This window comes from Anopheles bellator, chromosome 1, assembly GCF_943735745.2.
Source record: "Anopheles bellator chromosome 1, idAnoBellAS_SP24_06.2, whole genome shotgun sequence".
In the NCBI taxonomy this organism is placed as follows: domain Eukaryota; kingdom Metazoa; phylum Arthropoda; class Insecta; order Diptera; family Culicidae; genus Anopheles; species Anopheles bellator.
Genome location: NC_071285.1, coordinates 43,479,418 through 43,503,995, shown reverse-complemented (window position 1 = coordinate 43,503,995; position 24,578 = coordinate 43,479,418). Strand labels below are relative to the sequence as shown.

Genomic DNA, 24,578 nt, shown 5'->3' with positions numbered 1-24,578 from the left:
GGTCGATTTACCGACTATTTTATTAACTCGAAATCACTATCACTAACGGCGAAAGGATTACTGTTTCAACCGCAGTGTGGTGATGACCGATGGTAAACAAGTAAACAGCTGCCACAACCCGGGATGGTTCAGTGTTTAATATTGTGCATAAATTCTTCTGACTGTTGTCTGGTAGCCATCCTTATTGTGTGATTGTTACTAGCTATCTCCAACTCCATCTTCCTTCGGCGAAAATCTAAAGTCGATCTTATTTTAGATCAAAATGATTTTTTGCCATTTCGTCAAATTGTAAGAAAATTAAGGTCAGTTCAAAAAGTTATTGCTCTCGAACGAGTAGTGAAATGTGGACAGTTCCTTCAAAGTACTTTGATAAGTTCGGAGATTCGAACAGAGGATTTGATTTGTACACGAATTCGAATCTGAAGATCGCAATCCTACTCTGGGAGGTGAAGTGATGTTGAGCAAATAGGTAACTAACTGTCCGAATTTTTTTCTTGGGCTTTCATAAAGGACAACTTCCTTTAAATTTCAGGACTTAACCGATCCTTGTTTTAAAAGTTTTCTTGAAAAAAAAATAATTTGTTAAAATGTTAACTGTTACTAAAGAATCAAAACGAAACTGTGACTACCTTTTTCTAAAAGGAAGCTCTTCCTTCTTAAACTAAAAAAAACCCTTTCTTTGTCAGCCAAATCCAAGGACTTGCCAAAATCTTAAACGTGTTTTAAAGCAAACAGCATTACAAATCCGAAACGTTAAACGTTCCCACGTTTCGATATTGTTTTTTTTTATCTTAGAATTACGGACGGGCCGTATTTATGTTCGATATTTTTGTCCAATTGGCAAACAAAGCCTCACAGCTCAATTTACGCCGGGAGAGCCCGCGCCATCGTTCGCTGTGACGGCTCGAACAAAGCGCCATCAAATCTATCGCACATAATAATGGAGATTAGAGAGAAAAACTATTTCCTATGATTACATATTTACATTCCCACGCTGTGACTAGCCACAGGACGAGTGGACGACTGGACGCCCCGAACCCCGAAGCACACGGGCATGGGCCGCTTGACATATTTTTTGTACCGCAAAATGCCGACCTCAGACGGAAGTGGCCTATGGCAGCCATCAATCTTGATTGTTTTCAGCCAGCACACAGCTTTGCGTGCGTTCAGTGTGTCGCGCTTTCCAACTGGGGCATTGCCAGCAAGCGGCCACGTGGGCCATCGTCCACCACCGTTTGCCATTGCCGCCATCAACTTGGACATTACGAGCACCGGCGCACCGTGTTGGCGTTGAAATATTAACAACAACAGTGGGCCGTGAATGGAGTGCTGAGTAATGTACGGGCGCGCCAGAGGAAGGTGGACCATCGCAAAGTGCAGTGGGTCTTCATACGGCACCGGAAGGACCTCGGCTTCTGGAAGGACGTTCCGCGTGGTGATTTCTAGGAATTTCCCATCATCCAGCAACATTTGAGGAATTTTAAACCTGTTTCGGTTCCGACATCGGGCTCCGGTCCAGTGCCCAGCGTAATTAACGTACCACGAACGGAAGATGGAAACGTTCATTAACATCCTCGACCGCATCGTGACACGCTTCCTACCACCTCGGGTGTTTGTTTCCATTACTGTCACCTTTACTTGTTTCTATTGCGACGAATGTTTCGCCCATGGTTAGGAACGGGCGCTAAAGCCCGCCCGAGACGGTTTGTCGCACGAGTTGGCAAATAATTACCATAATATGGTCGTAAATATTACCTCGGATTGACCCGTCTTCCTTCAGATTCCTGCGCCACAACACGTGACTCTGGCGGATGGGGAAAGTTGGCCAAACGTTCCTTGGAAACCTGGCACTCCCTCCTGGTCCTGGTCTATCGATCTATCGGGCACAAGGAGGGCATGCAGGACTTTTCCTGCAGTTTTTCCTCTAATCCCTTCGCACGAGCCACGTGTTCGTGTCGCGCGACCGGTTTGGCGCGGGGTCGACGAACTTTCTCCCGCGGTTTCTTTGTGCCGCTAGTAATCGACGATGATAACCAAATGCTAATATTCTTGCGGCTCTTCTCGTTGTACGGCAAAGAAAGTGCTAATCGATTGCTCCCGTTGACGTCAGCAATTCTTTTGCCAATTTTGCCGAAGAATGCCCATCACGAAGGTCGTGCAACAAATCGACACCTTTACTTTGCGTTTAGAAAGATCCTATTATTAGTGGTGGTCACAGAACATTAGCATCACGCTACCGCGTGCCGCTCTCCAGTCCTGCGGTAGTTAATTAAATCGTTAGCGTGTATAATAATTATATGCCCTTGCTCGGGCTTGGACCACGCCACGGTGATCGGGGTCTGTACTGCCGGGCGTACGGATCCTTATTAGGATGTCACGCGATGTTACTCACGGAGCTAAATCAGCATTCAATTTCGGATGACCTCACGAGTCGTAGGAAGATCGGAGAAAGTAGTACCAAGTACTAAACTAAAATAAATCAAAGCATGGCAAATCAAGATCGATAATGGTTTCACGCTATTCCTTCGGATCGCAAGTGCGGCACTGGAAAAGAATGTTTCACTCAAGGTGATGGCTATTGTTAAGTACACTTAAGTTTACTTTCTTTCTCAGACGGTCAGACGGGGGTTCCAATGTGTCATTTGCCCCCACTCAAAGTTGCTGCGTCAGTGGTGGTATGTAGCACACCGGATAAAAAGGGGAACCGAAAGCTGGACAAATTCAAAAATCACGAACAGCACAACACAAAAACGAAAGCTTTTGACTTCTTTTACTATAGAGCACTATTTGTACTCCATTCGGTATTTATCCGTTTTGTTTGTTTTATTTTTTCCACAGTTTTGTTTTTCATACACTCTCATGCGCATTTTGATAGATTTATCCTTTTCCTGCACCCTTAGTGATTGCAATGATGGTTTAGCTACCGCCCTCTGCTGCGCTTTCTTCCCTTTCGTTGTTGTGCTGGGGAGATCCTGGTCGTCTCACTCTACAGCTGCCCTTTCACCCCGGGCGCTTCCAACATCTTAGTTCTTGCCCTTGTACTATATATGTTAGAGCGTCCCTACACCTTCGCTTGTTACTTGTCGCTCGTCGTGTAAGCTTCTGGTACAAACTCGTGTTTCTCGATTTGCACGCACCTGACGTTCGCATAGTTTAAATTAGTGTTTAGTTTATGGGCAAGATTTTAGTTACCTTCTGCTGTTTCCTACCGTTTCGCTCGCCCCATGCACCATATGCGATCGCAACGACTTTCGAACATACTTCGGAAAACAAGCACTCGCACTAGCAAAGACTAGAAGAAAGTGCGCCCGAACCCCTTCGGCAGTTCTCTGGAGATTTGATCTCAAATCATTTGGCCTACGAAACGAACACTTCGTGATTGGTCGAGTCGTTAGGAGCGATGGGCTAGACGTACTGTTTTCTACACACGTTTTTGGTTCCGATACAAAACTTCTTTTAAACACCTGCCATCTTATCACTGCACCACAGTGTCTTAACGAAATTCAATCAAACGACAGAGATACTCAAAGAGGGTTGGATTGGCATTTTAACTCCTTCGTGGGGCTGGTGAAAGTGGCTAACCATGGCAAGACGATGCAACCAACCGGTCCCAAATCAGTGTGCCTCTGTGGTTCGTTGCTTTGTTGTTGAATGCTCCTGTCCCTATTATTATAGCTCGTGAGGCAAACCATAAAGTCGAACGCTTAGGCCTTAAGACACTTGTTTTTGTTTCTACCCTTGAACCTTATCAACCAGCGATGGTTTCGTGCTGCAAACTCAAGTAATGGTACATACATGCTGACGTTGAAAACAAAAAAGCACTAATTTTACATAAAACTCAACTCGCGAATGAAGAGGTATAGTACAGCTGCCGCACAGGGAACGCATGAAACTCCTAACTTGCGCCATTTCTTTTGAATCGTTAGAAGCGTGTGACAACCAATTCGTGATTTTCTTCTGCTGATTTGTTACTGATCGAAAAGAAGAATTCTTACAACCTTCAGTTATGCGCCGTACAAGAAACTTGCAGCTGACAAGTGGGACACAGCAGCAGCAGCAGGAAAGTGACCATGACCATCAAGGCAAACTACCGCAGCCATAAACGCCTGTGTGGTGGGAGCGCACGTTTACACACTGGAACTGGAACGGACTCTTTACTGTTTTCAACCACAATATATCACGGGTTTGTTTTTGTTTTATAGAAATTGTTACGAAGATGAACGATTTTACTTTCTGCTTTCCGTGGGCGCTTCGCTACTTCCTGACGCTACCAGCGGACCTTTGATCCTCTCTCAAATGGGTAATTCTTGCATAACGCCAGCAGGCGTACACGACCACGCAGTACACGATTCCCATGCACAACTCTGTTGGTACAGCGCCGTCACCTGTTGCTTTTATCATTTTGAGCATAGAGCTTTTTCCATCTCTTTGCACTGTCCCCCTTCATGTGTCTGGCATCCGGTCTTGTCTATAAGTATAAGAAATGATCCACCAGTGCCATGTTCCTTCAATCCTGCGTCGTCCTTCGCAAGCCTCCCAACGGAAGCCTCACCACACACCAACTCTCCCTGTAAGGTACAGTTAACGGTCAACCTTGCCCGTTGCATCCGCTCTGAGGGGTCCTTCTATCTCTCCTTCTTTTCTCTCTCTCTCTCTCTCTCTCTCTCTCTTTCGCTCTCGCTCTCTCAACTACCGTAAAATAGTTACATATATCTTGCAACCAACACCAAGCGTGTGTCTATGTCGTTATGTTCCCCTGCGTTAATTCTCTTCCTGAAGCGAGGCCTGAAGCAATTCCCCATTGCTCTATCTCTGCCCGGTACGCTTTAAATCCGTACTACAGGAACCACACAACACACAGCGAACTGACTGTTAACTCGTGCAGGCTGTTGGCATACACCTTCTTGCAATCGATTCGGTCCTTTTGTTGTTGGGATGAAGGTGGTGTGTTTTTTGTTTAAGTCTAGAATATTGAACATCTACATTTTTTATATTAATTCATTTGTCGCCTCCTTGTCTCTGTCCTTCCCTGCAAATTTTGTTCCAAACCCATTGCCTCGTGGTGGTGCAGCCTGCTCACGAGTGGATTATGCAAACGACTTAGCGCTATGCAAAGGAAGTTTTACATTTTGTGTTTGCTTTTCGTGTTTCACTTTCTATATTTCCGAGTATCGTGGTTCTCACCTTCTAGCGTCCTGCTATTTGCGTCGCGTCCTACAGTTTGATCGTCGGGTCATCTCTCTGTCAATCACCACCTGTTTGTCAACTCTGTGCTGTTGTTCTTCGTATATCGTATCGTTTTAAAATCTACTACTATTTTTATCATATCTTGTTACGATGTCTCTCGTTTGTGTATTGTGGATATATGTGTTTGTTATTTAGTGTTTTCCTCGTCTTTACGATGACTTAACCTTTATACGACAAGGTCCCTCTCCTACGTGTTCGCTTTGATATTCTCATTTTATATTTCTTCCTCTCGTTCTTATAGTCAGATTTACGGAAATTCCGATACCGAACGGAATTTTTTTTAGCGAAAGAAATTTACGCACCACAGGCTGTTGCTGCACTTTCCTGTATTTGGAATTTTCCATCACTACTATCATGAATGGGCCTCTCGTGGGCCGTGTTTTCCCTCTACTAAACCAGTGTTTCCAGCTTCCCACACAAAGCACCACACATAACACACACGTGAACGACATGCCAACGCTATCAAGTGGTAGAGATGTATGCTGCTCCATTGTTGTTTTTGTTACTCGTGTTCTTTTTTATATTTGCTTATTTGCTTCTCGCGCTTTCTGTGCCCGTTGTTTTCTCTGCAACTTTACATATAATTAATCCAAAACTTAGTTTTAATGCTCATCCTCCTTTCCATCTTCGCCTTCGTCCTCTAGTCGCCACACGCATTTGCTGTAGTACTACGCTTCTCTGACTCATAACATGTGTTAGGTTCAGCACTGATGCACCTAAGCGGAACACGGATAGGCATAACGTGACCATAAACTAAGCACTAACAAGCAATTGCTTCCTGTTATACGTCCCAATCTCTCTCTCTCTCTCTCTCTCTCTCTCTCTCTCTCTCTCTCTCTCTCTCTCTCTCTCGCTCTCGCTCTCGCTCTCGCTCACCCAATTGCATCCCCTTGACTGTTACCCTGGTGCGGATCTTTGGTCCTCTTCCGCCGTTAGATTTCTTACGTAGCGAAAATGTTTATGCGAGATTACTTATATACCCTTTGATGTAACATTCACTGCTCGGTGGCAGCGTACAATTCGAAATGAAATCCCACCTGTAACCACCACCACGTTAGGCGTTAGGCCAGGTCAATCGAATAATTTATCTCTCATAAATATTTTTACGTGTGTAATTTGCTATCAAACAAACCCGGTGATAAGGAATAGAGAAAGCGATAACGAGGCGCACAGCAAAGGATCTTTTCGTACATCTCAAAACCGGAAGCATATTACGCATGATAGAGAGAGAAAGAGAGCGCGCGAAAGGTGATGCACAAGAAACCGAGGACCTAATCTACCCACAACAATCACATCACACCACAGAATATGTTTGCCGAAAGGACATGGGCGAGGGATGGATGTGAGAAGAAAATAGCATAGAGGGTCTCGTAAAAATGAACTTTAAGGGAAAAAATACAATAAATTGAGGAAGGAAATCAAAAGAAAACGATAAGATTAATAATTTTAAGTAGAAAACAGTAATGATAATGATGATGATGCGCAGCATTCGAATTTCAAAGTAGTAAAGTGCGTCTCGCCACACTTGGGTAAAGGAATGAGAATGTGTGGCGCACTTCGAAGCGCAACAGCACACCACCGCTGTGATGATGATACGTGGCTTCCGCGAAACGGGCCAATGCATCAACACCCCGCGAAGTAAAAACGAAATGCCTATCCTTCCTTCTACTCCTTTGGAGGGTTATTGTTAAGCTTATCACTTAACAGTACATACAGTGCGGAATTCCTTTCTTTTTTGCCCTGATTCACTCCGTCCCTATGACCTGCACATTGAGATGAAAAAGATTGGCTCCAAGGCAACCGCGCCCACTGTTCTCTAGTAAGAGACTCAAATGAAAGCAAATGTACTTTACATTAAGTCTTTCCATAGTTGCCTGTCTCTCTGATTGATTCCTGGACACTCTTCTCTGTTCTTCCATTGCAGAACGCGTGGACGGTTCTCAAACATCCGTTTGGCATGTTACTACGGCCGCCCGACCGCTTTCTCTTTCCGTATCTTGCCTCGCGAACGCTTTCTTACGGTGGACCCACCGTTTGCCATAGAACCAAGCAAGCTAGTTTTCATCTGTGTCTTGCATCCTAGGCGTTTGCAGCTGGTTCGTTTATGACTATCGATTTTGCAGATTTTATGTTTTTGTTCGCTCCTTTCTTTTTACCTCACACTGTCCTGACCTGTCCGGTTCACATTAGTATAGCTTACATGCATACACAAGCATATTGTTTCTTGGTTTTTTACACTTCTTTCCACCACTTCCAGATCGGCTTCGGGTCGGAGGAGAAGTTGTTTTTCGATCTCGATCCGCAATACTATCATCCCTGCTAAATCGCAGTAGTCCTGCGTATTCCTTCTTGTTGTGTGAACGCATCTACGAAGCCGCTAATGTCACGCTGTTTCTTAGTAGTTTAATAACGTTTTGTCCGGCTATGGGAAATTCTAATACACATAATCGAACAATTGTTGCATCCTTGGACATTAGTACAGCGATTCGGTCTCTCGTTCTCTTTCTCTCTGTGTCTCCTTCTTTAGCGTGATCAGGTCTCCTCCGTAGCTCCGGCAGCTAAGCATTTAGTATTAGAAACCAGCAACGTGAATGTGCAAAACTTTTGCCATACTTTTGCAGAGGACGGTCGCAACAACCTCCGGGTCACACAGGTCATATAGTAAATGGGGTATCTTTCCTTTCGTCCGCCCCATAAGAATACCCCTTGTCATTTGCTGTGCAATCCCGTGGTAGAGACGCTGCTTTCGATCGGTGTCACTTTTACGTGCCTTTCATTTGGTTTTGTGTTCTGCCGCTGCTGTATGTATTGAACTTGCTGTCCTTTGCTCGAACATTTGTCACCACTCCACAAGGTGCCAAAGGGATTGTTAATGAGAGCGCGGCGTTATCTCTTGCGTACGTTTATAATCGGGTGGGTCTGAAGATGCATGCTTCGTTGTTAACCCGCAGTCTTGAGCGCTACATCCGCTTTAAGCGACGTAAGAGGAAAGCAACTTCCATCCCTTTCTTCTGCTGTTCCTCATTTTGTCTGCCATGGGAATGGATGCTCTTGAACGCACTGCGTTGTTGTGTCTCTTTCGACTACCTTACGTAACTGTCCGCGTGGCTGTGCACCATCTGCTGGGTTCTGTGTAGAATACGTTGCAAACCGTTGCTCTAGGTATGGTTTATATGCATATAGGGGTGTTGTTGTATAATGTGTTTCATTAACTTGTAGTTTCTTATCTCTGTACTCTCGCCAATCTGCTTCACACTCTCTCTACACTCAATTCTCCCGGCTTCCCCTTTTCAGAGATTTCAGAGATATCTCTGTGGGGATTCATTCTCTCCTCTTATCACTCCTTTTCTTAGCATCGTTTGAACGGAACATAGTCAGCTTTCTAAAAGTAAGAGTTTCTCCGTTATGATCCGATTTCCGTGGCATTATTTGCCTGTAAAATAAAGGGGAAATAAGACGCAGCATTTAGTAAGGCCTTTTTACACACATTCTAAAATTCATGTTCATTTCTCCAAAGTTTACAAACAAAAGCAGCCCCCTTACCTGCAGCTACCTCTATGACGGCCGGTTGCTGCTGCTCCTGGCTGGTTTGGACCGCTGACGATGGCTGATTCGGTTGAGTACTGCCGCTGGAGCTCTGGTTACCGATCTGCTGCTGACCACCCGATGCTCCCGTGCGATGTTGGGACATACTACCACCACCGTTCAACTGGTTGTTTCGATTGTTACTGCGGCCTCGATAGTTGTTGCTACCGCCGCGATAGTTGTTGCCACCGCGGTGGTAGTTATTAGGGCCACGGTTGAAATAACCACCCCGTCTATTATATCTGTTGGTTTTGGGAACACAAAAATTATTTTGACGACAAAATATATTTTGACGACAAAAGGAGCATAAATACTCGAATCATCAAATTGCTGACTTACCCTCCACGTCGGGTTGAGCCGACGCCAAATGTTTCGGTGTTCAGCTTACGCTCCTGGCGCCAATCAGTACGCTGCTGCTTGCCCTTGGCACGCTCGACAGCCTCACACGAGATGGTGTCAAAGAACGATTTGGCCTTATCGTAGCAGATCACTTCCTCGTCTTCCTGCTCGTGCTCCCCGGCGCCGGTTTCATTACCCGAATCATCCTTCTTATCCAACGTTTCGCTAGTGATCTGTGAGCCACCGAAAAGGCACCCATTCATCGTTGCCAATAACATAGTGACAATTTGTGTGTGATAAAAAGTAACAATGAACATTAGTACGAGCACAATAATTCGAAGTTGGCAAATCCAACACACGCATATTGGTTGTGCATCATCAACAAGTTGCATCATCCACTATTAGTGCACGTGCTATTGGAAGCATTGAAGCAGTGCAACTAATTGAAATGCCCCAATATGCGTATGCAGTATGTCGAGGAATGGCGAAAGAAGATGGTGGTCGGTGGTCGAATTTTGTTTTCATCCAATATAAATTTTCACATTTATGCAAATCCGATTGAAATTATTGTGTTTTCACTTTTCCGAATACACAAGATAGCCAGAGATATTACCGCAGGGCGGATTCGGCTGTGCGATATACATTGGCCACCTTCCTCTTTCTGTGTAGAATCACAAATTCACAGAATAGTGGTGATTCTTTGCGTTTATGCAGAGCGCATTCAAAACCAAATTTTAGAGTGCATTAGTATAATGTTTTAAATGTGCACTACACATGGGTTGACACCGTGGTCGTTGTATGAACCTTTATTAAAACCAAAATAGAAAGTTTAGATGCAACCCAATAACTGCATTCCAATGGTGATTGATATGCTCAAATAATTCAGGAAGCAAACGATGCATTTAGTAAAAGCAAAGAACATTAACAAACATGTTAATGATAGCAGCAACTCAAGCAAATAAATTATGTTATTTTGTCTGGCTGAATGAGTTGAAAACGAAGTTAAACAAAATAGAAAAATCATACATCTGTTCCAAAATGCAACGGAACAGCGCAAGCGCATAGAAAAATATGCCTTGAAGATGTTGCATTTCTCCAATTTTATGTGTATTTGAGTGGTAAATGTACCCGATCTGAATTCGAGATAGCTTTTTAGCTTGAAACAGTTAACAATCCATTTTACTCGACTGAATTTCATGTCACTACTGATTTAACGACTAACTTACAGTCGAATCCTCAAACACAAAAATTAAAACGAATGAGCCGAGCAAACTGGCCGGCCAGCCAGCGACGACTTTTCGCAGCGAGTGCAGTGAACAAAAAATACTATTGTATTTTTCAAAATGTACCATCTTCTTCGATCCATGGAGTTGGTTGTGAACTGGGTGGGAACTGGAAGGGAATCGTAACTAAACGCTGAACGGACAATGACAAGGAAAAGGTGTAAATGAATGGGACACGGACACAGGGGATTGTGTGGGACTTTTTCTAAGTAAAGCATAACAACAAATAAAAAAGAAAATACCTGCTCCGGTTTCACTTCTTCGCCCACCTTAAGTTTCGAGAGTTGCGAGCGCAGTTCTTCAAACTTGTTGTTGGCTTGCTCGAAATCGTAATCATTTTCGAACTTCAGTAAGTTCTTCGCACGCTGGCCGGCTCCACCAACACCTCCCTGGAAGAAAACAAACAAAAACCTGTATAAGATGAGGCGAGGGGGTTCTCGGTGGTGCGCAAAAGGGCAGCACAGTCGTCATCAACACATCAGGTGTTTCTTTCCGTAATTTGCTTTCATCACCAACCTGCTGCTGCTGCGGTTGTCCGACATTACCACGTGGACGACCACGCAGATTGTTACCACCGCCACCGTTGTTTTGGTTTTGATGGTTACGGTTATTGTTCCATCCGCCACGATTCTGTCCCGCACCCTGCTGTTGCTGTTGATGGTGCTGCTGCTGGCGCGGCTATAGGTCAGGGCAGATGAAACTTTTAGTATACAATCCTTCTTGCCACGCAGTTTGTGTCCGACTTGCCTTGTTGCTGAAGTTATCCTTGAGCTGATTGTCACCACCTTGTTGCTGATGTTGTTGTTGCTTGCCTGAATCACGTCTTTCGCGCTGGTTGTTGTTCTGGTTGTTTCCCCGATGGTTGTTCTTGTTTCGCTGGTTGTTACCTGCATCGCGATTGTTTTGCTGCATCATCTGCTGTTGCGGCTGCTGCTGCTGTTGGCCTTGGTGGTGTTGTTGCAGCTGTTGTTGCTGCTGCTGCTGTTGTTGGTTTGTCTGCACAGCGATATCTACCGTAGGGCTCTTGCGTGAAAGCATGCTGTTGCTCGGCGTTGCCGAACGCGATCCACTTCCTGTGGGCAAAGGAACTCACGTGATTAGAATGTAAACAAATTTTTACCAATAAATATAAAACTACTCTCTTCCCAGTGATGGACAGTGACCAAATTTTGCCAAACAAAAAAATAAGAACCAAACTAGCGCATCGAACAAATGTACAATGAAATGAGCTGCATGGAACGGATTTAACACAGAACCAAAATTTAACTAACGATGCAAATCACCAGACAGCAGAAAAAGGATTCAACATATTAACAAATATTGACTGAAACACCACTGATAAGCGTCCTTTAAGCCCTGTGCGAAAAATCCTGCGTCTTTTAAAACGATCTTAGCAAAAAAGACTTCCAAACTTCCCATAACGACACAACAACAGCAACCATAACAGCGGCAGCGGAAATATACAGCAAATCATTTCTCAGCAACTGCCACAAATGGTAGATTTCTTCATTTCGAAAGGAAAACTCATCGAGTTGAGAAGAAAGATGACCTGCAAGCGATCAATCCGACATAGAAGAGGGTTCTGGCAGGTGATTAGGATGATGTGTTTGGAAGAGACAAGACTTGCGCTGGAAAGAGTTAAGCGATGCAAAGTCTCCTGCAGCCGATCATTGACCAACGGCATAAGGGGGCAGCACCAGAGGGCAGAAGGCTAATGATGAACGTCACAAGCGGCGACTAAACGAAGGCATACCACAGTGAATGAGTGAAGCGAGTGGATGTGAAGTGAAAAGATATGTACATAATCAGAAAAACGGATTTCATTTACACTTCCTGCAAAATGTTCCTAAACTAACTACAAGTTACCTATATCCTTCGTTTAGTGCTAATGGTGTTGAAAATACTAAAGTCAAACTCATCATAATCGAGTCGTTTTCCATTATCTGCCATCACTATCACATCGAAAGGCATGGCGTAGAAAAGTTACCGCTGCTTGTGGAACCGTTATCAGCTACGGTGGTTCCGAGGCAATGTAACTGCAGCTGCACCAATTGATTACCTACTGCTATTACGACACTCGCTGCCGCCCATATCGCCTAATAATATCACCACAGTAATACCTAATGAGGGCCATGTAATACAATGAAAAAAGGTAGCCAATATACCGTCTGTTCTCGCTTCAAAAATACAACGTAAAATAGGAGCAGGCTCTCGGCTACGTGGTACATTTTTTGCTTGGTTCAAAATGAAAAGCCAACCTACTATCTAAATCTTTCCAAAGCTAAACAAAGCAAAGTGCAGCGAGTTACGAAACTGATAAAAATTTAAACGGGCCCTCCAATTGTAATAGTACGAAAGGTAACCGATTGAATGACAACACAAAGCTGAACATAAAAATGATTTCCAGACGTGTTCCGAGTAAAGCAAGCAACGATGTTCGCGCCATAACGGAATTAACTGTAACAGAAACAGTAAGAAACAGTAGCAGCAAATAAAGCACAAAGTTGAACGGAAAAAAGTAACAACGAAAAGCGTGGCGTTCTGTCCATCATCTGCACCGCGTGCGCCATTCATCATTCGTTTGAGGCTTTCGGGGGGACTGCGTTTCGCATTTTCACCCCAATGGATGATTGTTTCTCCCACCTTGCTGCTGTTGTTTTTGCTGATGATCATGGCGGTCTACAACGGATCCGCCTCCACCACCACCAGCAAAGCCCTCCTGGACACCAACACTACCGACAAGCGAATCCGCACCGACAGTGGAAAGTCCAGTTCCCGAAGGAAGCCGGATGGCTCCGGGCGAAGCGGAAACAGAAGCAGTAAGCGATGGGGGGCGAAAGGACGACGATCGCAGTAGATGCCGATCGGTCGGCTGTTGCTTCTGCTCCCTGGGCGAAAGGTGATCGCCACCGGAAACACTAGTGGCTAGTAAACCACCACCGCAACGCGTCGCCTGTTGCTGATCAGCCATTTGCTCCGATTCCGGTTGTTGCTGCTGCTGCTGCTGTGCATCGTCCGAAGATGGAAGGATAGGAAACGAAGAGGCACCACCACCACCACCAACACCCTTGCTACCACCGCCCAGCAGATCGTTCGTTAGCATACCTCCGAGATTGTTCATTCCCGCGAAGGAATTGTACGGTTGGCCACCTGCGCCACCCATCTGCGGCTGGTGGCCTGGCGGTGGAGGGCCACCCATCGGTCCACCGGGTGGTCCTCCACCCATCGGCCCACCGGGAGGTCCAGCCGGGGGGCCACCCATCTGCGGCATCATGAAGCCCTGCGGCGACTGGTAGCTGGGCTGGCCGAGCTTGTTTTGCATCGCCATCTGCGGCGGCGGCTGCTGCTGCGGCGGCAAATGCATCTGCATGATGGCCGGATCATTCGGTACTTGGTTGTTGTTGATCACCCGAATATCCTTAATGTCCGTCCCGCGGAACAGAATGTAATCATAGCATTGATTTTGCGGCGCTATCGGGAACTGCGTTTCGCGATCTTCCGTTCCATAGGATTTCACTGGTCGTGTAAAACAGGATTGCAGCGAGAGTCATGAAACGAAAGAGGTAAAGAAAAAAGTGTTATTCTACGCCAGTTGAAAGTCTGCTAGAAATTCGAGAACGTTCGAGAATTTGACAAGAAATTCAACATGTCTGCCCACTCTAGATTATTCCGCCATCATTTCTCTCGATTCTTCTCTACAGCAAAACTGAAGAAAGGTTCCGTGCGTTTTTTGGCAATTTCAACGATGACATTTTTACTTCATAAACAAAATTTGATATCAGAAGAAACAGAAGACCATGATCAACTACTGATCTAGTTGATCATTGTCATTGTCTTTTTAGTCCTTTCATATAACAGAATACTGCTTCTATCCTCCATTGCACTTTTTGGAGGACATTTTGTCGTCCTTTTGTTGGTGAGCAGTATCCTCCATTACTAGTCGTTAGTACCAAACCACATGTGATGATTCGAAAAAAGATAACCTTAGCATTCTTGAAAGCTCACGCGGGATATTTTTGCAATATTATTAAACTTGTCTTTTGTGGCTTTTTATGAAAAAGGGGAGAAGAATCTGGATTTGTCGCATTGTGTTCGAGCACAGTTGTCGATCTCTTAGAACAGTTCTGAGTCGATCGTTTTCTTACCTCGCGCTAGAGCGATCGTGCAGCGCTCCGGATCGACGGTAAACAGCAGACCCTCGTAACGGATATCAGCCTTCGATATCAGAGATATGCAGGATCCGATCTCCGGCATTGGGCAACTCATTTTGAGGCCGTTTTCCGCTATGTGCGGGACACGAGGAAGCGTTGGTTGTTCGTCTTAGCAAAATAAGTCCCCCGTGTCACGATCAGGCACGCCACACCACTCCTGATGACGATTCCCGTGTCACGCCGTTTTCACTATACGCCACGCGGGTGTTCCGCTCAACGCCTGTCTTTCCTTATTCTTTTCACTGAGGTTCACTTTTTGCACACTAGCACTACCAATTCAACTGATTTGCAAAGCAAAATATGATCACTTTCAAGAAACTTCGTTCGGCTGTGGAGCGAAACTAAGAGGTGATAATTAGAGAAAAAAAAACCCAAATATTAGAAGAATGCCAAGTAGTTTATGTTTCAATAGGACCCGTGTCAGACAATTTTGCGAAACCATAGGAGATATAAAGATTCGTTGTCTTGTCGGCTTTTATACTGCGGACAGATCAGCAATGCAATGGCGCCGCCTACGGTAGCGGTAAAGGATACACACCACTTCGGATACGACGAGCTGTGGCTCAGCTGAAAGTAGAGCTAGGACTGAATAAAGTGGCTTGTATTTGCGCACTCTCATCTAAGTCTACTTGCAAAGGATATGGAAGTATTTTGTCCTGAGCGCCATCGTTATTCACTGGACTATGGTAGTGGTGAAACTGCTAACTACTGCTGCTAGCCACATCCTGCATTCCAGTAGTAGGCAATGAATTCAATTAGAAAAGGATTACATTTCGTTTCTGGCAGGCGCGCGATAAATGTTGGACGCCGCCAAACAATTACAGCAAAAAATGCTACATTTAGTGGTCGTCCTTCCGCCGATGACTATTATAATGATGCCGACTGCTGGTGGTGGTGAGAGAGTAATTCAAAGATGGACGACACCGAGAACCACTGGCTTCCGTTGTCATCGTCGTCGCAGCCGCTGCCGCGCGTTTTCAGCGCGACCGGGCAAAACGGCACACGCATATGAGAGCCCTTTCACGGATGGGTTTGTTGCGCGTGGAAGAGCGAAAAGGTGCCCGACAAACAACCGCCATTCGTAAATGGCGCACGTCGGCGTAAGGGAGACGGAGCGATCCGACCAAAGACGCAAAGGGACAGAGAAGGCGAATGAAAACGACGGACCGGAGTACAATTTCAGCAGGGAAGATGACGAAAAGAAAAACGCACGAAGTAGGCGACCGCGATTTCGTGCGGTGTGCGGCGTCACGATCGCTTCAGCAGCTGGCATTGGAGATTATGGCCACCGAACGAATGCAGACTACACTGTTCAGCAAAAACTGCGCTTCTTTCACACCGAGGGGCGGTGCAGGGGCTTGGGCACTTAATGAGCGGCGCAGAAATTGCCAAAACTTGACACCGCCGTGGCGATATCGCTGCGAGCCATTGCAGCGTTTGGTGGTTGGGGGTTAAGTGGTAGGATAATTCGTCGTTAGCGTAGCAGGGAGCATGAACACCGGCCCACCAGGAAGGGGCTCCGCACTATCACGGAAAAAACATGCACACACGCACTCAGCAGCCGCACGGGGACACTTGGGCAGCGGAACGGCATCTTTTCGGTCGAACAACCCACCTTTACGGGCTCCGAGACCACGCATCGGCAGGCTTGCGCCACCGGTGCCGTATTTGTGGCCTCTTTTGACGCACGCAACTATTGGCAGACCGTGGATAATGCGAAATTGGCGAAACGCTCGGTTTGCAGCACACGTTCGAGTCCGGTACCGAAGAAAGGAACGCGCACAGTATGTTCCGCACACTCACTCTCCGAAGGAAACGGCGAACGGTTTCGTGACGAGAAATGGCCCAAGTGCGACTGCGGTGCTCAAGCAGGCGTCCAAAAATGTGCAACGCAATGAGTGATGACGAGTGACACTCGGTCCGTTTATGGTGCGTAGTTTGGTTGCTCCGGCGGAGCGGTCTGCAAATCCGATCGACATGAACAACTATCCACTTCGAAGTCACCATTGAACAGTAGATAACTCGGGAAGACACGGGTTTTCTACGACCCCTGCTGTGAAACTTCTATAGAATGTTCTATTTATCGTCTGGTTGGTTACGGTGAAAATTTTTGACTTTTCCTGTGAGTGTTTGAAAAACCTGGCGAACTCGATGAAACGAAACAAAAATCGATCAAATCTAAGAGCGAAAGTTTAGTTTAGAAACAATAGAATAGTATTGGGATAGAAAATTGCCGTATTTCGGAGCGGTACTTATTGTGCGACAACACCGCATTAAATCTTAATCCTTAAACTTTCGAATCCTTTGTTTCGTGAATTTCTTTCGAATCCATTTTTCGCCCGACTTTGGCAGCAGTCAAACGAGATTGCTTGTGCTGCTGTCAAAAACAAACACCCATACACAGCGAGAACGAACGAACAAAATCGGCCGAATCCCGAGAGCGCAGACTGTGTGCGAGAAATCTTTCACGTTCCCCCGTTGCAGTCCAATCATGGCGGCGTTCGTAGGACGAATTTGTGGATCCGGATTGTTGAGCCCGAAAAGTGGCGCTACCTTGCAGAAGGTACGGTAAATACCCGTTGAACCCGGTGTGCCCGGACGGATCGCGGGACAGCAGTTGCGTAAAAGAGTGCCGTCCGTACGTGTGCGTGGATTGTCTGCGGTTCACAAACTCTCGGGTGCCGTCAACTTTGGCCGACGATGTCGCGGCGACAACCCGGACACGGTGCAGAAAACTGTTGTGTAACCAATGTCGGAAGGCACGCAATGTTTCGTGCTCCTTCCAGATGCAGATGGGCGCTGGCGATGAGTCCTTATGAAAAGCCAGTTCGAAAAAATTGCGAGTATCTTAACGATGCGCACATGTCACCTGAACGCAAAACGTTAGGTGCTAAAATTCCAATCAGTGCTTGCTCGATGGAAGCTGTTGGAGGCCACCGGACAATAAAGTCCCGTGTCCCGTGGTTTGGACCGTTATGGGAAAAAGTGTCCGGCCCTAGAACCGCCCCCAAACGGTCCTACGGGGATGAATTTGGCCAATCAGTTGCATGGTGTTTTCTTCCCTTCTACTCACTGCATTATGTAATTGTGTGACGAGTGGACGGATTTAGCTGGTTACAAGGGTTGCGATTGTTTTTATCTTTTTTCACCGATAGCGTGAATGTAACTCGAATTGTCGTTGTTGTAATGTTGTTTGCACTTTTTTAATTTGATCGGCTCTCCGTGATGGGCAGCGGCAGAAATGTTGAGAGAAACGGTGTAACGGCAGTTTTGTGTTTCTTTCGCCACAGGTACAGAACTTCTCCACGAGTCGTGCATGGACCAGGAGCCAAAAGGTACTGCTAGTGGCTGCTGAGTCGTTACTCGGGTTTGAAAATAATTTTGTAACTTGCTTCAACTTTTCAGGTTGCCACCGCTGCCGGTGTGGTAGTCGGTGGGGCCGGCGCACTGTTGTACGCGCTCGAGCAATCGGTAGCCGCCTCGGGCACGGAAGTACATCCGCCAGCTCTGCCCTGGAACCACAAGGGAGTCCTCGATTCGCTCGACCATGCATCGGTTCGGCGAGGATACGAGGTATATAAGCAGGTGTGCGCCGCATGCCACTCTATGCGCTTCATTGCATACCGCAATCTGGTCGGCGTGACGCACACCGAGGCAGAGGCGAAAGCCGAAGCGGAGGAGATTATGGTACGTGACGGCCCAGACGAGGCTGGCAACTATTTCAACCGGCCGGGCAAGCTGTCCGATTACTTCCCCAGTCCGTACCCCAACGAGGAGGCTGCTCGGGCGGCCAACAACGGTGCTTACCCACCCGATCTGAGCTACATTGCGCTCGCACGTCACGGTGGCGAGGACTACCTATTTGCGCTACTAACCGGCTACTGTGATGCCCCGGCAGGGGTGGTGCTGCGCGAGGGGCAGTATTACAACCCGTACTTCCCGGGCGGTGCCATCTCGATGGCCCAGGCACTCTACAGCGAGGTAACTAAACCGTAACACGACCAATAGAATGAATCCACCGGCGTGTGAAATCGTTATGAAAGTGAACCCTGGTTTTTGTTGTGTGTTTTCAGGCCGCTGAATATTCCGACGGTACCCCGCCGACCGCCAGTCAGCTGGCAAAGGACGTCTCCACGTTTTTGGTGTGGGCCGCCGAACCGTACCACGATGAGCGCAAGCGCATGGGAATCAAGTCGCTCGGTATCGTCCTCATTCTGGGTGCCCTGTCCTACTATATCAAGCGGCACAAGTGGGCCGCTTTGAAGACGCGAAAGATTTCCTTCCATCCAAAGAGCAAGTAAAGGAAGTTTGTGGAAGATAATGGTGGGCTGAAGAGCGGAGCGGCGTAGGATCGTTTGACAAAAGAGCGACAGCAACAGCAAAATAATTCACCATACGCAAATCCGTGGCAACGTCAGAGCAATCGTTGTGATGCAGTTGCGCGCGCGCGCTCATGTGTATGTGTGTGTGCGTGTTTATGGTGCAGCGAGGGATACCTTACAGCAAAGAAGCAACCAACCACCAACCTGCCAACTTGGCCATTAAAATAAGAAGCATTAAATTAGAGGATGTCGCTTATTCTCTTGTAGACCTAAACACGCGGAAGAACGCAAGCCCACACACAAACACAGAAATGGCGTGAAATGGAAAAAGCGTGCTTTTTGCTGCCTAGTTTCCGGCTAGTTTATCCTTCAGCTGTATGCTGTATAGTTCAATTAACATGCCATTGTACGAATGAAAATGCATAAGAACACAAAACATAACACGTATAACGTACTGTAATCGTCACAAACAATTCGGAATCGGAATTCATTAATTTGACAGAGAATTCGTGTTTCTCGCATAAAAAACGGAGCGGTAGATCGAACGGGACATCCGAACAATAGCTCTTACATCTTCGGCACGGGCATCAATGTGCCCAATATGACGCTTAGAAAACGGAATGACGGTAGGGATCGTTGTGGGAGAACGCGGGAATGGAAAGGTTGGTGATTTGTAGCTTCATTGTTGACGCTCTGTTGAAACGGTTCGGTGCGTTGATCAGTGTGATTAGCAAAAAACGAAATAAATCATTAAAACGAAACGTCTCCCAAATAGACTGCTCATTTCCTATACCCGGCTGTTACCAAGCAAGCGAGTTATCAAAAGGGGTCACTTAATAAGAATTGGTTTTATTCTCGCTCAGATATTTCATGGCCGTCTATTGCGCGTGCAGCAGCGAAACGTGGATCGTTGCAAGCAAAATGCCCCTCTTGTTTTCCCTTCTACTGCTGCCCATTCCAACGCCAAAGAAAGCCTGCTGCCTGGCATTTTAAGTGTCAGACGGAATCTTGCACAATACTTTCCGCTCGCAAACAAAGGATTCATTTTTTTCTATTTTTATCAGTTCCTGTTTCCTCATGATTCCTCAGGGAGTGCACTTTTCAGCAAGAGCATCTGTAGTATCTGTTAATCCTTGTTTTTGGTTGGTTCGCGATTGTTTAGTGGTAGGGTCCGTGTACTGGCAAAACCAACACTGTATACTGTTAGAAACGAAAATAATCCTCTCTGACGTTAAATCGTATTGAGGCTTACTGGACTGGTTATCAAAGATCCGATCCGAACTGATGACGAAGAGACCAAGCCTTCGAAAACGGTTGTCCTGTTTTTACTTTAAGCCACGTTTTCATTCTTAATTCTTTGTATGCGCGGTTTTGACCGTCTTTTCCTTTCTCTTTATTTAGCGAAGGATTGGAGTGATAATCTTTTCAATTTGTTTGAAGTTTAATATTTACTTCCTGGTGATTCAATTCACGTGTCTTTTACCTCGTCTCTAATTCCTGCCTACTGATAATCAAATAACTTTCCATAATTCATAATGCATCATGTACGCTACAACCGGGACATGAAAAAGCCAAGCAAGAAAGTTTGATACGAAAGTACGACGGTAAAGGTTTACTACAGTATTAGAAACGGTCGTATTATGTAGGGAAAAGTACTTAGTGCACCGTTGTAATAAACTTTCGTAATCTACGGCGACCTTTGAAGTCCGCGCACATAGTACAGTAACTTTGATGACTTTGCCTGTGTCAGTCAAACGGCGTCGTCTAATGCTAGTACTTTTTTTGCACAGCCCAAAATCTGACGGCATTGGGTCGTCTCCAATATCATTGTTTAGATAGGAGATTTTCCTTCCTGGTTAGAAGCGTTCAATCCCGTTCAAAACTCTGGAAAGCTATTCTGATGGTGAAGTGGAGCGCTTGTTGGAACGCGTTGTAGGACTGGTAAAACCGTCGAAACAAGCCGACTCAAACTGGAACACAGCAGCATCATAATTTTAAAGAACAAAAGAATGTTGTTTTGTTTTTTCTCTTCACTTTATAACATCAAACCCATAAACAGTGTGTATACAGTTCCTTCGCTTTCTCTTTGTTATTTGCGGAACACGGAATTAACACGGTAATTGGAACGGATATTATAGCGCTCGAAAACAAAGCATATTGGGATTTTTCTTTCCTCATTTTTTCTTCTCATTGTGTGGCCTTTTAAATCACAATCATAATCATAATAGGTGCGCCCATGGTTTTGGTAGGTAAGTGTGGTTAGCAGCAGAGACTTTGGGTTAAGTTTTTATTGTATTTTACCATGCCATACTCTTTCCGAGTGGACGAAAGACAAACTCATCACCACACCACGTTCGTCAGGTTTCCTGATATTGACATCGTGATTCTGCTTAAAACTGGCCGGCGTGCCCTAATGGATCGATCATAGCAATGTGAGTATCAGCAGCAGATCTAACCGACAAAAACAGGTGGATCACCAAACGGTACACGTAAAGGACGATCGTGAAATTGATCGTTACTTGCCCGTGCGGACGTAGCTAACGTCCACTGGCAAATGATCGAGTAACCACAGCAAAGCAGCTTTTATCCAGCCCATAAAAATCTTCCATTTCAATGGTCTCCCTGCGCCTGCAGGAACCACAAGCTTCATGGTCGATTTCTTCATTACTCTGTCCTAACGTTTTGCGTACTAGTCCTTCCATAGCGTTTCCATCCGTTGTCCTTTCACTTTAGCTTGGCTTGCTTTTATCAGTTTTATTTTACTTTTTGTTTTTATTATGTTCTTTTTGCTTTGCTATAGTGGTTCATGGTTGTGTTGGATTATCAGTTCCTCACCACCTCCGCACCCCATCCACTGCGCGCAACGCTTTCAAAAGCTTTCCCCGCATCAGTGTACTTTCTGCAATCCATCTCTTTTCCTCGCGCCGCTTTTCGTTACAGTTGGTTTAAGAGCACTAGAAGCAACTACCCTCCGGTGGCTGTGTTAACTTTAGGTTTTCCTTTAGCGTCATAATCCTACGAATTTCTTGTAAAATTGTCTTAATAGTGTAATCACGGTTCCATCTGCTCAGCACCGGAACCATTCTGTGATCGACCTACACAAATGTAACGAAAAATAATTGTAAATTGTAATCCAATTTTTTGGCATCTCAACAGCTCGCTTGTTTGTACGTACCACACCGTTTTGACTGTTGATGCAGTTGATGTTAATTTTGGATAGAAATTTCAACGTTGGTGGCTCATCTGGATAGCGCTCGCCGCATTCGACCTTCAGTGAGTACATTCGATTCTCGAATGGGGTCTTTTGGAGTGGTTCGAAGAAAGAAAATGGAAGTAAGATCATTCAGCACAGTGCAGAGCAGTTGTTTGTCCTCTTGGTGTATCTACTAACCCGAGGCGGACCGATGATCATGCCGGTCCAGTGAGTGAGAGTCATATCGTCATCGTTCTCGAGACCCCAGGAGATTGTACCGTCGCCTACGCCTTTCTGGCCCGCTTCGAGCTCTTCGAGTAAACGAAAGTTTCGTGGCACCACTGCAAGGGAAGAGATGAGAACAATGAATAGATATTGCAACGTATTTTCACAAAGAGTTTTCCTTCCATAACTACGAAATATGCTTGTCGTTTGCTACGATCTAGGAACGCTTGTTCCATTTGTAGCGATTCTACATAGTGATGCAGAAACACAGTTAACAAACCGATCCGAAACATTTCTGTTCAATTCACGAAGGAATGGGACCGGTTGGTTATGAAGTAATTAACGGGATATGGTATTTTGAGAAATCGAACGCACCTAACTTTGGGAGCTGAACCGGTATGAAAACATTTGAAAACATTTATCCAAAAGAGTATGCAGTGAATGGACACGGACATGCACGGGCTCCGAGGGACTGTAAGGTTATAATTTAATAAAGCCTCAACTCAGTCACCGCACAGTCAATTATGTGCCCAACGTAAGGGACATGTAAACGTAAACAATTTAATTTTCCCCGTTATTGCGACAACATTCTTGGAAAGGACAGAGTTCCTGTGCCGGCCGTGACAAGGACGAAGCCTCTTGTTTCCTGCTGCGGAGTCACTTGACTACTACTAAGGTTACTTACCAACTCCTGTCGATGAAGCCATCGCGTTCGTGTTTCTTTCTCTCTGTTGCTGTGCGCCGAAACCCGTTCAACCGTCCAGAGTAAGCCGGAAGCAAAAGGTTACAGCCGTCGACGCCTTACGCCTTCAACTCTGGAGGAACACCGGCTCAATCCAACTGGTTCCGGGTAGCAGAGCGTGACAATGTGTGGAAATAAAGAAACGAACGAGAATAGATACTAAATTTAAAACACCCAAACACTCCAAAAGCAGGCCACAAAACACCGAAAGGACGTGAACTGCTTAAAAACCTCTCCACCGTAACACAGCCACCAAATGTACCCTCAACGCGCAAGCCAAATATTCACCGGAGAAGCGAGCCTGTGTGCGTTTGTCCGAGAGCCGATAATCACGGCTGCTGTCACTTTTGTCGAACGTATATTTTCATTTGCACTGGTGCGCGGTGCTCGTATGCCGAGACCAAATGCTGGCAACCCTTGGCAAGCGCCTTTGGCCGGAATCGGCCGTTTTGTGGTCCAATGCTCTTAGCCAATCCGGCAGATTCGTTCACAAAGGGTGATGATTGTTAGATTCGCTGCTAGAGAGCGGCATTTGCCGAAGAGCCTTCCTACTTTCTCTTGCTTTTTTCAGTGTGTATATGCCCAATTTCGTGTACAGTACTCGTCAAGGCGACGTTTTGCCGTGCAATGGTATTGGTGGCGGTCGCACGTGTTGGTAGCTGGCTTTTGCGTGATTTCTAATTGATCCCGAGCCTGACCGAAGGAATATGCTCACCGTCTAATGCCACAAGAAAAAGGCATTCCACAAAGGCTATTTTGCGGAGCATCCATCTAAGCAGACGGGCGAGCGACTAGTACGAATGCCAACGATATTCCGGCACGGTTTCGGCCCTCAATAGTGGTCTGCAGCACAAGGTACAGCCGCCGGGGTTTTCGTGTTCCGATGGCCTAATCTTCTTACACATTTGGCTTCGGATGGGTTTTTCTTCCCCTGCGAGCGCCACAACTCATCATTTTCCACTGTGCACCACAACCCACGGCGAGGTTGGAAAGAAACTTACCCGCTGCAGGTACGCAAGCGACGTCAGTGCCGATTCAAGAAGGGGCCTAGCACCGCTAATTTCTTGGGTGCTCGCGGTGTTTCTTTCCCGTGGCGATTTTGTCTCACTAATCTCCTTTTTTCAGCCGATTGACCACCACCGTCACTGCCGCTAAACACTGCCGTCACCAACACCAACACTGCCGCTTCTTCTTCGACGGACGAAATGAACGGTTGTCTTTTTCTTTTCCCCCCTCGATATTTTAGTGAGAAGAGCCATCTATTGAGAAAAAGTAAAATCAATTTACAGTGGCGTGACAAGGTTGCTAAAGGATGTCGTCTGTAACGAATTTTAAAATCAACCGGGACAAGGAAATAAAGACAATTTTCATAAGAAATTACTGCCAAGACTTTTATTGTAAAGCAAGTAACAATTCTGGCTCTTATGTTTG

At 45.9% G+C, this 24,578-nt stretch overlaps 3 protein-coding genes across 6 annotated transcripts; 1 reads left to right on the top strand and 2 right to left on the bottom strand.

The window, feature by feature from the left end:
* Positions 1–2,792: 2,792 nt before the first annotated feature.
* LOC131206224 (protein LSM14 homolog B) lies at positions 2,793–16,419 on the bottom strand. 2 transcript variants are annotated; one of them, XM_058198689.1, is made up of 9 exons: positions 16,281–16,419; positions 14,600–15,006; positions 13,560–13,970; positions 11,202–11,527; positions 10,971–11,132; positions 10,697–10,843; positions 9,172–9,404; positions 8,791–9,074; positions 2,793–8,680 (listed from the first exon to the last, which is right to left on the bottom strand). In XM_058198689.1, the coding sequence occupies exons 2-9, from the start codon at positions 14,718–14,720 to the stop codon at positions 8,673–8,675; spliced, it is 1,692 nt and encodes a 563-aa protein (XP_058054672.1). In that variant the 5' UTR covers positions 14,721–15,006; positions 16,281–16,419; the 3' UTR covers positions 2,793–8,672. The 2 variants fall into 2 exon arrangements, with proteins under 2 accessions (XP_058054672.1, XP_058054673.1); XM_058198690.1 differs by having other exon boundaries at positions 10,724–10,843.
* A 646-nt stretch (positions 16,420–17,065) lies between these two features.
* LOC131205830 (cytochrome c1, heme protein, mitochondrial) lies at positions 17,066–19,752 on the top strand. 3 transcript variants are annotated; one of them, XM_058198093.1, is made up of 4 exons: positions 17,066–17,228; positions 17,956–18,009; positions 18,071–18,646; positions 18,739–19,752. In XM_058198093.1, exons 1-4 carry the CDS (start codon positions 17,157–17,159, stop codon positions 18,964–18,966), a joined length of 930 nt encoding a protein of 309 aa, XP_058054076.1. In that variant the 5' UTR covers positions 17,066–17,156; the 3' UTR covers positions 18,967–19,752. The 3 variants fall into 3 exon arrangements, with proteins under 3 accessions (XP_058054076.1, XP_058054075.1, XP_058054078.1); XM_058198092.1 differs by having other exon boundaries at positions 17,068–17,228; positions 17,956–18,000; XM_058198095.1 differs by having other exon boundaries at positions 17,142–17,199; positions 17,915–18,009.
* Positions 19,753–19,846: 94 nt separating this feature from the next.
* On the bottom strand, positions 19,847–24,327 carry LOC131216084 (ubiquitin-conjugating enzyme E2 variant 2). Its single transcript, XM_058210489.1, has 5 exons — positions 24,149–24,327; positions 23,091–23,245; positions 22,379–22,521; positions 22,163–22,288; positions 19,847–22,082 (listed from the first exon to the last, which is right to left on the bottom strand). The coding sequence occupies exons 2-5, from the start codon at positions 23,110–23,112 to the stop codon at positions 21,942–21,944; spliced, it is 432 nt and encodes a 143-aa protein (XP_058066472.1). The 5' UTR covers positions 23,113–23,245; positions 24,149–24,327; the 3' UTR covers positions 19,847–21,941.
* Positions 24,328–24,578: the final 251 nt, after the last annotated feature.